Below are 12,662 nucleotides of genomic sequence, written 5' to 3'. Positions count from 1 at the left end.
GGTATCGAATTCCCATCGGTCCAATTACGCACGGGTTTGCCGACTACGACGAAGTCCTTCCGTCCTCAATTGACCCTCTGTCAGCACCCGACCGAGGAATTGATCGACTATTTCCGACTCAACCAACGAATAAGCTCGGAAGCGGTCCAGCAGATACACAATGGCTGGCGGCGTCGTCAAATACCGCCACCTGTCGCGAGGCAGCGCCCACCGACAGGCCCTCCTGCGCAACCTGGTCACCTCCCTCGTCAAGCACGAGTCGATCCGGACGACATGGGCCAAGGCCAAGGAGACGCAGCGCATGGCCGACAAGCTCATCACACTGGCCAAGCGGAACAACGAGACGAGTAGGCGGAAGGCCCACGGCATATTATATGTACGTAGCAGCTGCAATTCCACTTTCCCGACACATGCTCCATGTCAAGGCAGGCTATGACCAGCATTCTGCACCCGATTTATATGTATATCTTGTCATAATGCATAATGAAAGACCGGGATGGTTGGCCGTCTGGCCTGGGGAAGATATAGCAGTAGAAGCAGAACCTCACTGACACATCCCGTCAACCCCACAGACCCCCGAAGACCTGATGCCCAAACTCTTCACGACGCTGCGGGAGCGTTACGAGGCCCGCCCCGGCGGCTACACCCGCGTGCTGCGGACGGAGCCCAAGTCGACGTACGACCAGGCGCCCTCGGCGATCCTCGAGTTCGTCGACGGGCCCAAGGACATGCGGTTCCACCTGACGGCGGCGCGCGTGGCCAAGGACCACCTGCTGGGCCAGCGGCCCAACAAGCTGACGCTGCTGAACCGCAAGAAGGTGACGCAGTTCCGCGGCGCCTCGGCGGGCCGCAAGGCGCCCACCGGCAAGCAGGAGTTCAACGACATGGTCGAGCGCATGAAGGGCATGAAGATGGTCAGCAACGGCGTGGACATGCTGTCGGCGGCGGCGCGCATGGGGCCGTAGCGGTGTCGAAGAAGGGTCTGGAGAAGAGTTCTTAAGTAACCTGCGGGAAGGCAGACGTGGAACCAGATAGGCGAAATTGCTCTTGCTTGCAATGGGCCCCTCCCTGGGCCTTGGGCTCTGGGGATGTGCGATAAAGACTACTTGGTTGCTCAGCAGAAACAGCGCCCGGGGTTTAAAGCAAGACTTTTGGGCCAAAGTAACTAAGACTCTGTACTATACATAAAAATCAAGTTATGGGGCTCTAAAGGGGCCAGCAATTCTGTACGAATTGAGTGTACATATTAAAGACAAGGATGATGACTGCCTACATAGTGAACGGCCTATCACCTTGAACTATCTTGCCAATCTATCTAGATCTGTTTTATATGAAATCAAAGGTATCACCACGCTCCCGTATCATCTTGCCCACCCGCTTGGAACCGACAATCCTCTCCAGCTTCAAGACGTCGTACTTGGAAAACATGACGCGCACGGTACCCTGACCGGGCTCCAGCTTGAACTCCTGCTCGCTCTTGGCGAGGTAGCCGCCGACGATCTCCTTGTAGAACAGGGGTTATCGGGCAGGCCGTACATGATGACGCGGCGGACGCCCGTGAGCATGTAGCGGCGGAAGTGGTGGGCACGCTCCGTGTACAACAGGACCTTGTGCCGGCCGTTGAGGAAGTGGGAGCGCGCGCGCGACGCCTCGGGCATGTCGGCGTACTCGGAGATGGTGCCGAACGTCAGGCTGGCGGCGGCGGGGCTGGTGGCGAAGTAGTTGCGCACGCGGACGAAGTCGAGGTACGAGGGGACGTAGATGAGCGTGCCGTCGACGTCCTTGGCGCGCTTCGCCAGCGTCGGCACGATGGCGCTGATGAAGTACTCGAAGCGGGCGTCGGGCTCGGCCGCGACCGACGAGGCGTCGAAGCGCGAGAAGGTCTGCTTCACCTTGACGCCGAGCTCCTGGATGGTGCCTGGATACTCGGGCTGCACGCGGACGCGGCCCGCCCAGTTCTGGCATTGACGGTGTAGCTCTTGGAGCTCGGGGGTGTTAAAGGCGGAGAATATGAGGCTTTGCCGGTAGTTTTGGGCTTGCTTCTCGAGATACCACTCCCTCACACGACTGAAATCGCAGTCGTGCGCTTCGCGAGGCTGCAGGTTAAGGTGTTCGAAGATGAACTCGACATGTTCCCAGTTCTGGTTGAGCAGAGCATCTGCCTGGTCTACTATAACCATTTCGATGGAGCTTAGATAGTCATAGTCCACTTTCTTGTCCTTGCCTTCTTCAGATCCAATGGCCAGACGTAGGCCAAGCGGACTGGTTATGAGGATATCTGAGCTGTAGAACTGTGAAAAGTACTTGATGGTTTTCCTGGTGAACTTTACGCCAAGTCGGAACATGTCGTCATCGTTGCCCTCGAAGAGATCTCTGAAATCTTCGGGCCTATCAGAAGAGAACTTGGAATCCTTGTCCACATAGGTGTCGTCAAATCGTTTCCTGTTCTCTTGCTGATCCGGTTCGCAGATGGCGCAGATCTCCTTGACCATGTTGACAGCAGATTGGCGGGTGGGAAGAAGCATCAGAACCTTGGGGCGGGTGAACCCCTGATCCTTTGGCTCGAAATCGGTGGCGTTGCCTTCCTTGGAGAGCTTGTAGTTGTTCTTGATAACTCTATCACGGGTCTTGAAGATATGGTTGACTGCGTGAAGACAAGCCATTCGTCGCAACTTCCCTCCGTTTTTCGGTGTCCGGTTGCAGAAAAGCAGGTCGTTGTAGCCAAAAGTAATAGGGTATAGAACCTGCTCCAATTTGTCCAGAGTCGGCTTTTTGGCAGCTGTTTCGCGTAGCTTTTGCTTCAACTTCAGACTCGAGGTATCGGGCATGAGTGATAGGGGTTTTTCAGAGTCACCAGGGGCTTTCCCAGGTACACTCCTCGTAAGTCTCCAGCCGTTGAGCTCCGCTTGCGTGACGGAATACTCATTGGCCTTGACTGCCTTAATTCGTTTTGAGACTTGAGCTTCGTCGGGAATAGAGAAATGTGTCTCGAATGGATCTGAAGCATCTGGAACTTCGTCTTCGTCGTCGTCTTCATCGTCCAGGGTCATCTCAGCTTCAGGACCCTCTTCAGGCTCCTCCTCAACCACATCGACGTCCTTGTCCTCGGTTTCCTCCTCGGACTCAGGCTCTGTTGCTTGGCGTTTGCTTGGTCTCTCATCCGAATTTTGTTGACTGGGTTTCCGGCGCTTGTTATTGGGCGCGGACTGCTTTGCGAAACTGCTCATCAGGGCCATATAAGACTTATTATGGGCGGCTTGTTCCTCCTCGTCTTCTGAATCATCTTCCTCCTCAACATCCTCATCTGAGGGTGAATCCTCTCCGGATTCTTCATCTTCTGGGTCCCTATACTACAATGTCAGAACCAAACTCAATGAAGTCGATATTTCTCATGTGACTTACTGGACTTCGGCGAGTCGTGCCTTGTTAAATCGTGGGCCATGTACTCTCTTTTGGACATTGGCTTTTCCACCTCGGCCACGAGGCCTGGAGCCTCCCCTCATGGCACCCTGGCGTCCTTTAGGGGGCATCTTTCCGGACAATTGAATATAAAATAGTGATTGGCTTAGACTTTTCTTTCTATCCCGTTGCAACAGAAACCTGAGTCTGCCAAAGAAAAAAAGAAGTCCAGCCTTGCAGATGGTCCCCACTGTTTGATGGATAGCCTTGCTCTAAGTCTCTAGCTTACCAAGAACCGAACCTAATTGAGTGTACCTGCCTGGAAGTACCCCGAACTTTTTTCAGCAGCCGATCTCTTATCGGGCGGCTTATCTTAGCGCGCACAACCCCTCGGTTTGCAAAGCAGCTGCAGTACACTTTGAAAATTCGTGTGGAATAATTCGAGAGTGGGCTGAATAGCAAAGCTACAAAAAACGGGGCCCTGCTAACAAGGCCTGTCCAACGAACTTGGTTTGGCTGCAGAGAGTGTGTGGGAGAGAGTCAGAGAGCGCAAGAGATTTGTTGAAGTCAGATCCAATCCAAACTTCTCGTACCCCGGGCCATTCCTAAGAGAAACGAGAATCGCCAGTCCACCTCCTACCCTTCGACTTGCTCGATAACTGGCATTCCAAACCACCCAACATGGCCGTGGATCAAGAGTCTTTCCTTCATATGTCGCGGCCTCTGGCGCCCACCGTCAACATCCAGAGCAACATTGCCCCGCTCTCCGTCAACATCCAGCCCCAAGTACGTTTGCTTCCTCACGATGTCGTCCTGGGTGTTCTTTCATGGTGGCCACTCGGTGCTTCTATCATGGCTTCATATGACGTCCTTGATTGGTGTCTGGCCAATGCTGCCCTGCGACCAACCAACCGACCACCGACCCGGCTAACACATGATCTGTTAGGCTATCCTCTCCATCCTTGACCATGCCGTCCGTCGCGACGAACCTGCCACCGAAACGACCTCACCTCGCGTTATCGGCGCTTTGATAGGAACCCGCTCCGACGATGGCAGTGAGCTTTCCGTTTCGTCTGCCTTCGCCATCCCCCATACCGAGAATGAGGACCAGGTCGAGGTCGATGTCGAGTACCAGAAGAACATGCTGTCGCTGCACCTGAAGGCCTCGCCGCGCGAAACATTACTGGGCTGGTACACGACTTCGCATGAACTTAACAGCTTCAGCGCGCTCATCCAGAACTTCTTCGCGAGCCCCGAGACCGGCACGTTCCCCCACCCAGCCGTCCACTTGACCGTTTCGACCGACCCCGGTGCCGATGTTCAGCTCAAGTCCTACATCTCCGCCCCCGTCGCCGTCAATGCCGAGCGGGCCGCCGAGAGCTGCCTGTTCATCCAGGTTCCCCACAGAGTTTCTTACAACGACGCCGAGCGATCAGCTCTGGAGTTGATCTCTTCCGCCAAGGACACCGAGTCCCGCACCACCACGATCCCCTCAGATGTTGAAGGCCTTGCGCGGTCCCTCGAGTCCATGAGCGACCTGCTGGAGCGTGTTTCGGGCTACGTCGGCGAGATCTTGGACGAGGAGCGGGAGCCCAACAATGCTCTCGGTCAGTACCTCATGAGCGCTTTGTCTTTGGCCCCCAAGGTCGACCCGTCTGCCATTGAGCACGACTTCAACAACCACATCCAGGACGTGCTGATGGTCAGCTACCTGGCCAACAGCATCCGCACCCAGATCGATCTCAGCCAGCGTCTTGCAACAGCAGTCTTGAGCGACGAGAAGGCCGAAAAGGATGACACCAAGGGCGAGAAGGGTGAGGGAGGCGGCCGGGGCGGTCGTGGTGGCCGTGGAGGCCGTGGTGGACGTGGCGGTAGAGGCGGACGTGAACCCCGCGAGCCTAGGGAGCCCAGAGAGCCCCGCGAACCCGCCGAGTGAACGTGACCCTAAGCGATCATTTGAAAGGTTACTTGCGGTTTTCTTGAGCAATAGCTCTGGCCTCGAACGGTCCACACAGCCCCGCTAAGATACCAGCAAGGAACCCAAAACGGGTGGCACATACCAAATCATTTATCGTCCAGTCAGCGTTCCGGTCTCTTAAAATTAAGGGGCTTCCAGCGACTGGGACTTCGAGGTTCATCATTTATTAGGAACCTTGGAATTGCATGATTAGGAGTAGGGACAAAAAGCAAGCAGCATCTCATGACTCTTCCTCGAGATCATTTCTGTGAGATAGATATACTAAGGCGTTCTCAATCCGGTTTGGGATGTGATGGGCCTCTAGAACGAGCAATGAATTGTCTAAAAACTTCGACATGAATATTTTCAGGTTTACTTCAGTTCCGGGCCCTTTTCTGGCACCACACATATTTCTTTCGCAGTGTGATGTGCTGTGCCTTACGTTGATGTTTTGGTTATCACGGAATTCAAGTTACGAATGTACGCTTCTTCTTGTTCACTTGGACCTTCTGGCTTGATATATACACGTAATATATACTCTATTGGGCCTTTGAAGTAGGCAGCAAGTACCACAATTCAATAAACATATCACCAACTCAGATTCTCTTCGAAGATGTTTATCGTCTGATCTTTATAGTACCCCTTGCGTAAAGGGAGCTCTCTCTCACTGTTTACCCCTTTAGGAACAGACACGCTCCAGTCCCTTGAGCCTCCTATCAAAGTTGTCTTTTGTTTTTGTAACGTACAAACCCTTGAACGTATAGCCAATGCCAAGATTCACGAGTCTCGGGGCTCTCTTCTCTCCCGACTAAACGAAATGGAAGACGAGAATGCAATAGAAGGGAAGACAGTAAAATAGATAGATGACCAACTACGGTATGGGTATGTGGCCTTCGAGAATATACCGACTGCTGAGTTGTGGCCATTCCTCTGAAGGCGTGTAATATATGAGCGACAGCCGATACAACCTTGGGGTCTGTCCCGCTTGTTAGGTGAGATTTTGTTATTCACGTCAATAAACTTCTTAGAAAGCGAACGATTACCGCACCTGGAGTCGGGACGCTCGCGCGATCTCTTTGACATTACTCCTGCCTGAGGTTTAAGCCCGACTATTCATATTTCCCGTTCTACTGGGTTTGCACAATTTCGATGATAAAAGCAAGCCATTTGCCTCACAAAAGGTCGAAGTGAAATGAATGCGGTTGGTGGGTATCACTGTCTATTTCTCTATTCGATCGAAATTCTACATGAGGTGAGGGGTTATGTACTTCATCGTTTTATATACCAATCAATATATATCGTATATCACCTGGTCCTTCTCACCTGGCTCGCGCGTATTCATGTTTAGACATGCCGTGAAGACGGTATGAGTCACCATCGATGCCGCCGTCCGGGACTGATCCCCCATAGCAGTAGCAGGTAGCCATTTCGCTTCGTCCAAGGGCGGCTCCAAGCCCGACGCAGACGACGCCGCCGACATCGAAGACGGCGGTAGGGCGGTATCGATTCCCAGCTTGACGAGGTCGGCCCTCGCCTCATCCAGCGACTCGGCCTTGGACGCCTCGAGCAGTTCGACGGCCCGCTCGCGGGCTTTCCGCGGCAGCGACTCCATGGCGCGGACCGTGTAGCGGTCCGACTGGAAGCCCGCGGCCTCGAGGTAGCGCATAGTCCGGACGGCGCTCTCGGCGTCGCCGACGCGGGCGTAGGCACCGATCAGCGCGTTCCAGGTCACCGTGTTGGGCTGGACGCGGCCCTCTTGGACCATCATACGGAGGACCGAGAAGGCGGGGTCGGGCAGGCGGTGGTTGCGGAAGCCGTTGATGAGCGTGGTCCACGTGTAGACGGACGGGTAGGGGTGCTTCTTGACGACGGCATCGGCAATGGCGGCGGTGGTGGTCCTACCATGGTCGCGTTTGCGTTCGCACTGACGGCTTTCCTCCTCCTCGGCACGGACGAGCATGCCCTGGACGGTGCGCACGGCGTAGCCGAGGTACGGCCGGAACTGCATAATGGCTTTAAGGAACATATCGTGGACCAAGGTGCCGTGCTGTTGCGCAACGGCCGTCGCGTGCGAGTCCCTCCTTGCCAGCAGCTCATTGTAGTGTTTGTAGGCCTGGAAGATCTGTTTAGGGCCCTCCAAAGACCGGTAATGAGCGGTGATCATAAGAGCGAGAGTGGTGCTGTCCGGATCCGCGAGCAATGGTATTGTCTGCGGAGGCACGTCTCTGGCCATCTGTGTAGTGGCGGTCGCATACTTGGCGGGCGGCCCTTGCCACAAGAGCAGCTCTTCTATATCGAAGGGGAGGAACTTCTGCAACGGGCGCAGCCGGAATATCTTGGCGTACAGTTGCAGCATTAGCCGGAACGCGTTGTTGCGCTTGCGCTGGGCCCGTCTCACTTCATTCTGTCCCTCGTTATCGCGATACAGGATATCAAGAAGGTGGTTTGCGATATTGACGTTCCAGGGTCTGCCCCGATCTCGCACATCCACAGATTCTATAACTCGGCGAATGGAAGACACATCGTTTTCTTTCTTGGATGCATTCAGAAGAATTGAGTAAACTTGATCGTCCGCTTCGATTCCATATTGACCAAGTAGCTCGAAGACAGTCCATGCCGTCTCAAGATGCCCAGAGACGGCGAAATTCCTCATCAAGGCTGTGAAATTTAGGAGATTCGGCCGCAATCCGTGCTCCAACAGTGTTTTGAAGAGACGATCAGGTGCCGCATCACCTTGGGGGGCTGGCAGCCCCCTTTTTACGTTCAATAGACTCGTGCAAACGCTGGCAGCCGCCGGAGAGTTGATATCAAATCCCTTGAGTTCTGTCATATAGCACAGTATCTCGGCAGCCAAGACCTTGTGATCCGAGCTGGACGCAAATCTGGCAGCAAGATGTAGTAGCGTGCTGGGAGTAAGCCTGGGCATACTTGAGCGCAGGTACTGGAATATCGCAACGACTTGTTCCAAATTTGCCCAAGATATGATGCTGGCTAGGACATCTTCGCCTAACATTAGATGTCCATTGGGACTGGAGTCGAGCAAAAAGAACATAAGATCGACAAATGATTGTTGTTCAGATGTTCCTGATACCTTGGCACGACGGAAGAGTAACCGAGCCACATCCTCAACGATATAACTTGGCGACCAGGAAGCATCGTATGTGGCCTGAAGTAGAGGTGCAAGTAGTTTGGGATTGACTTGCAGTGCTGAAATGATCATGCGCCCCCAGTTCATCTCTCTCTGAGCTTGATCAATTTCAAGCCAAGTCGTCCTCATAGTTTCCACCGATGCATCTTGATCGTGGGAGAGCGCAGCCCATTCTGGGTTCTCGGAAGTGGTTGGCCGAAGTAACGGGTCCTGTAGCGAAGTATACAATACGGAAGCATACGCAGCCTTCCAGGTATCGAACTCGTCCACTCGATCGGATATATGCAACGGATTGCAGCCAAATAGTAACCGCTTCAACTGAGCGATTGCATCGCGAGCAGCAGGCCTGGATAATCCATAGGTATCGGCCAGTGTACTCTGTAGATAGACGAGGTCGCCGCGCGTGCCTAAGATTTGCCGTTTTAATCGAATTCTGGGGTTGCTTCCAGAGGCAAGCCCGATATGGTTCTTCGAATCGGGTATATATCGTCTGAAATAGTTCTGTTGACTGTCGGAGCTCACCTCGCCTGAACCCGAGCTTCCCCCATCCACTGCACCCGGGTCGAATCTGTTATTATTTGGATTGGGAGGTGGCCATGCTGTCGCCTCAGCCTGATCGGTTCGGGCAAGGTCATGATATGCTGAGCGTAGTATATGCTGCGATCTGGCGGGGGTATGCTGAAAGCGGGACAGACATTGGCGGCATATGAAGGGAGTTCGCATGGCGTGCCAGCTGCGAATCGTCCGGTTGGGTGGTATTTTCAAGGAGGGTAGATGTGTTGTCGTATGGTCATAATGCACATGTTCGCATTACTCAATATGTGACATTAGAATCGCCTTGTCGAGACAAAGAAAAAGGCAGGCACAACCGACCAGAAAAGAAGGTATTATTACGTTGATTATGAACATGAAGCTGTATAAAAGATATGGGGCCTGCAAACCGGGGTCTTGGAAATTTCATTGGGGCGCGACTCGGAGGTGGAACCGCCAAAAGTCTTATCGCGCCTTATCGAATTGCAGTTCGCGCGGCTGGCTGCAGCTCCTGGTCGTCTTCAGCGCATTTCTATTGATTGTTTGTACTAAATCCAAGCCACCAACGCCGCCATACCTACCTGCTTTGCACTCGCGCAGCTGCTGTGTCCAGACGACATATCAATCTCTCTCCTTGCAATCGCGTACAAATAATCCTACACTTTTCATCTCCTACGACCGTTAGCACCATGTCCACGCAGGCCAGCCTCGGCGCCGCGGCTGACGACCGAAAGGCACGTCTGGCCAAGCTCAAGACCCTCAAGCGCAAACAGCCTACCGACGAAATAGCACCACCAGAGTCAGCACGGTCACTTTCACCGCCCGCAGTGCCAGATGTTGCCAAGCTCCACCTTTCCGGACGCAACTACGATGCCGAAGCGAAAGCTCCCAAGCTCGGCTTCGAGGCCCCTCCGACCCTGGGCATGGAGGGCCCGACCCTAGAGGAGCAGGCGGCGGAAGTCGAGGTGCAAATACGACAGAAAGCGCTGGAGGAGGCGGCCGAGGCCGATAAGGGCATTGATCTGTTCAAGCTCCAGCCCAAGAAGCCGAACTGGGATCTCAAGAGGGATCTGGACAAGAAGCTGGAGATTCTCAATGTGCGGACGGACAACGCCATTGCTAAGCTAGTGCGAGAGCGCATAGCAAACGCCAAAAACACCGAGAAGCAGAAGACGGTTCCGGACGCGGATGGGAATGGGGAGGCGGTCGGCTTGGATGGCGTCGCGCTGGTGGAGGCCATGAGAGTACGGGAACGGGAAGAGGAAGAAGAAGAAAGCCGAGAGCGAGCAGAAGAGGATGTATAAGGCGACGCTGAATGCCCAATGATGAGCGATTTTGATATAATGCATGGTCTGGCGTCTGGTAAAGGAACCTGACTCTGGTTCGCTGAGTCCCAAAGAATGATACCCATTTTCTCAAATATGCTACTTGTCTACATATCCTTCGAGGGGATAGCTGTCAATGGGTTGCTGGACTCGTGTGTATGTGTATGAAAGTATGAAAGTTGCATCTGCAATACCACAGGTCCAGCCAATATTGAAGGCTTCGTGGCATCAAAGAAGTCGAAGCCGGGGCCGACTCAAGCTCGACTGTAAACTAAGATACATGTAGACTGTCTATGTCTCTGACTGCCCGCAACTGTGTACGGGTTCTCATAGATGACAAGGGTGGTCTCTTAGTATAGCGAATATTAGTATATGACCTTTGGCAAAAGTCATGAGCTTGGCTCCGACATGTTTGGAACGGGAGGGATTGAAACAAGATTGAATCATCCGCCAGCCCGTCACCCGTTGACAATTGCCCCACTTAGTCGTTTGCTTCAGCCTTCAGCCCTTTCCCCAGGCCCCTGGTCATGGCAGTTCATCATCCGGAACATTGAACCGTCTTGTTGTTTCGTACCGAAAATACTTCTCTCGTGATATTCCGCAACATTGATAGATGCGGGCTGACATCGCAGGCTGCATAACCTATTTATGTAACAGCATACTGGGCTGTACTTGCATGTATTACCTGTATAGCCACGGGCCAAGTCTCCATATGCAAGCCAACCTGTAGGTTATGTAGGTAGGTATATATGTACATACTTCTTAGACCTAAGCTCTCCTAAGGTAAGTGGAAGTGGAAGTGGTAACAGCCACACCCCATCTTACGGCGGCTCTACATCCAGGGGTGGTGGTGCGGCACCTACCGGCAGACAATTGCTGTTCTAAATAAAACCAAGTGAGCCTCTGGACCTCGCTTGAACCCTTTTAGCGTCCGCTTGTCAGCTAACCACAACCGACGACAGACTCAGCAGAAGCAGCAGTAGCAGCAGCAAGTGGATGGGACTTGCGTGGTGAAGGCTCTGTCGGTTCATCCCGTCTTTACAGCTTAACCGACTGGAGAGCATATCTCGATTAGAGAGAGCACGGATGTGGCACTGTTCCAACGGCATTGGAAGGGTGCCTGTCTATACCGAACCAACACGATTGGTTCGGCATATTTGATCAGGTATGTCGGTACATTCATTACTTACATTTCTATACTTGCCGCGGACTGGATACTGCCTATAGACGTCCTTCTTCACTTTGGTCTCCCCTGTATCGTCAAAAATACAACCCACCCCATCGTCCCAATTCGGCCCTGTTTGATGTCCATTTTCAGCTGTGGTTGCACGAGCCTGGCTTGTACCTTGCCGTCATACAGCAGAAGTAGTCTGACTGTCAGATCCTGTAAGGTTGTCAGAACGGCTCGCTCAATTAATGTTACTTGTTTCGCTCGGTGGGCATCAAGCAACGCTCCGCCCCGCGAGCCGAATCCCGTCCCACGTCTGCGTGTGTATGTGCAGCGCAGCAGGTGCAGTGCAGGTGAGGAGGGCGAACACAGGACGGACGGATACGGGTTTGGTCTTCCTGTGGACGGCCCCCATCCACCGCAGTCCTAAGGTTAGTACCTACTGTAGGCCTAGGTGCCTAGGTGCCTGGGTGCCTAGCAGCATACATTATGTACTGTAGCAGCATAGGCCTGCAGACCGAGCACCTAGTGGCTAGTGCGCAGGTTGGTTACGGTTCTGCTGGGAAAAGTACTGCTGGAAACCTTAACCTCAGCCTTCCCACTCAAATGGACTGATTGATTGAGCCAGCCAGCCTACTTGCCTACTTCCTTGCCTACCCACCCACCAGGGCCACCAGTGACCACCTACCCCCGAGCTACTTGGCTACTGACCTACCTACATGTACACCTCTGTAACCTTACTGGTAACCGTAAAAGCTCAAGTACTTGCTTGCTCGACGTCCAAAGTTGGAACATCTCCCACTCCCTCCATCTTCGTCACATACTGCCTGTTCGTCCACCATCTCCCAAACTCAATCCGGGCTTCTTCTTCATAAATCAACCTCGCCCTGGCTGCCAGTCTCTTCGTCTTGGGGTTCTTATTAAACCCCGGGTAGGCGCCAGTGTCTTACCTGATTACCAATTTACCGACCTCCGCACTTGAACTAACTTTCCCGGCGCATCACCCTCAGCAGCAAATTGTGCCGTATCCAGACTGCACCTACTTGCGACTTGTTTGCGACTCCGAGAGCCTGCACCACACCGCACCTATCTCCAATACACCTAGCGATCCTCTCAACCCGAACGAGACGTCAC

General features: G+C 53.6%; 5 protein-coding genes across 5 annotated transcripts; 3 read left to right on the top strand and 2 right to left on the bottom strand.

Annotated features, from left to right (window-relative positions):
• Positions 1–160: 160 nt before the first annotated feature.
• PG997_011336 (mitochondrial 54S ribosomal protein bL17m) lies at positions 161–965 on the top strand (the record flags this gene model as incomplete). Its single annotated transcript, XM_066815651.1, has 2 exons — positions 161–376; positions 573–965. 2 exons carry the CDS (start codon positions 161–163, stop codon positions 963–965), a joined length of 609 nt encoding a protein of 202 aa, XP_066664941.1.
• Positions 966–1,326: 361 nt separating this feature from the next.
• On the bottom strand, positions 1,327–3,530 carry PG997_011335 (U3 snoRNA-associated protein 25; the record flags this gene model as incomplete). Its single annotated transcript, XM_066815650.1, has 3 exons — positions 1,327–1,503; positions 1,545–3,345; positions 3,403–3,530. The coding sequence occupies 3 exons, from the start codon at positions 3,528–3,530 to the stop codon at positions 1,327–1,329; spliced, it is 2,106 nt and encodes a 701-aa protein (XP_066664940.1).
• Positions 3,531–4,080: 550 nt separating this feature from the next.
• Positions 4,081–5,335, top strand: PG997_011334 (Eukaryotic translation initiation factor 3 subunit F; the record flags this gene model as incomplete). Its single annotated transcript, XM_066815649.1, has 2 exons — positions 4,081–4,185; positions 4,346–5,335. The coding sequence occupies 2 exons, from the start codon at positions 4,081–4,083 to the stop codon at positions 5,333–5,335; spliced, it is 1,095 nt and encodes a 364-aa protein (XP_066664939.1).
• A 1,309-nt stretch (positions 5,336–6,644) lies between these two features.
• PG997_011333 (uncharacterized protein) lies at positions 6,645–9,227 on the bottom strand (the record flags this gene model as incomplete). The annotated part of the gene is made up of 1 exon (XM_066815648.1): positions 6,645–9,227. The coding sequence occupies one exon, from the start codon at positions 9,225–9,227 to the stop codon at positions 6,645–6,647; it is 2,583 nt and encodes an 860-aa protein (XP_066664938.1).
• Positions 9,228–9,724: 497 nt separating this feature from the next.
• PG997_011332 (uncharacterized protein) lies at positions 9,725–10,339 on the top strand (the record flags this gene model as incomplete). Its single annotated transcript, XM_066815647.1, has 1 exon — positions 9,725–10,339. The coding sequence occupies one exon, from the start codon at positions 9,725–9,727 to the stop codon at positions 10,337–10,339; it is 615 nt and encodes a 204-aa protein (XP_066664937.1).
• Positions 10,340–12,662: the final 2,323 nt, after the last annotated feature.

Source organism: Apiospora hydei (genome assembly GCF_038363865.1).
Source record: "Apiospora hydei strain CBS 114990 chromosome Unknown utg000008l_segment0_segment0, whole genome shotgun sequence".
Classification (NCBI taxonomy): Eukaryota; Fungi; Ascomycota; class Sordariomycetes; order Amphisphaeriales; family Apiosporaceae; genus Apiospora; species Apiospora hydei.
This window is presented reverse-complemented; position numbering and strand designations above follow the sequence as displayed.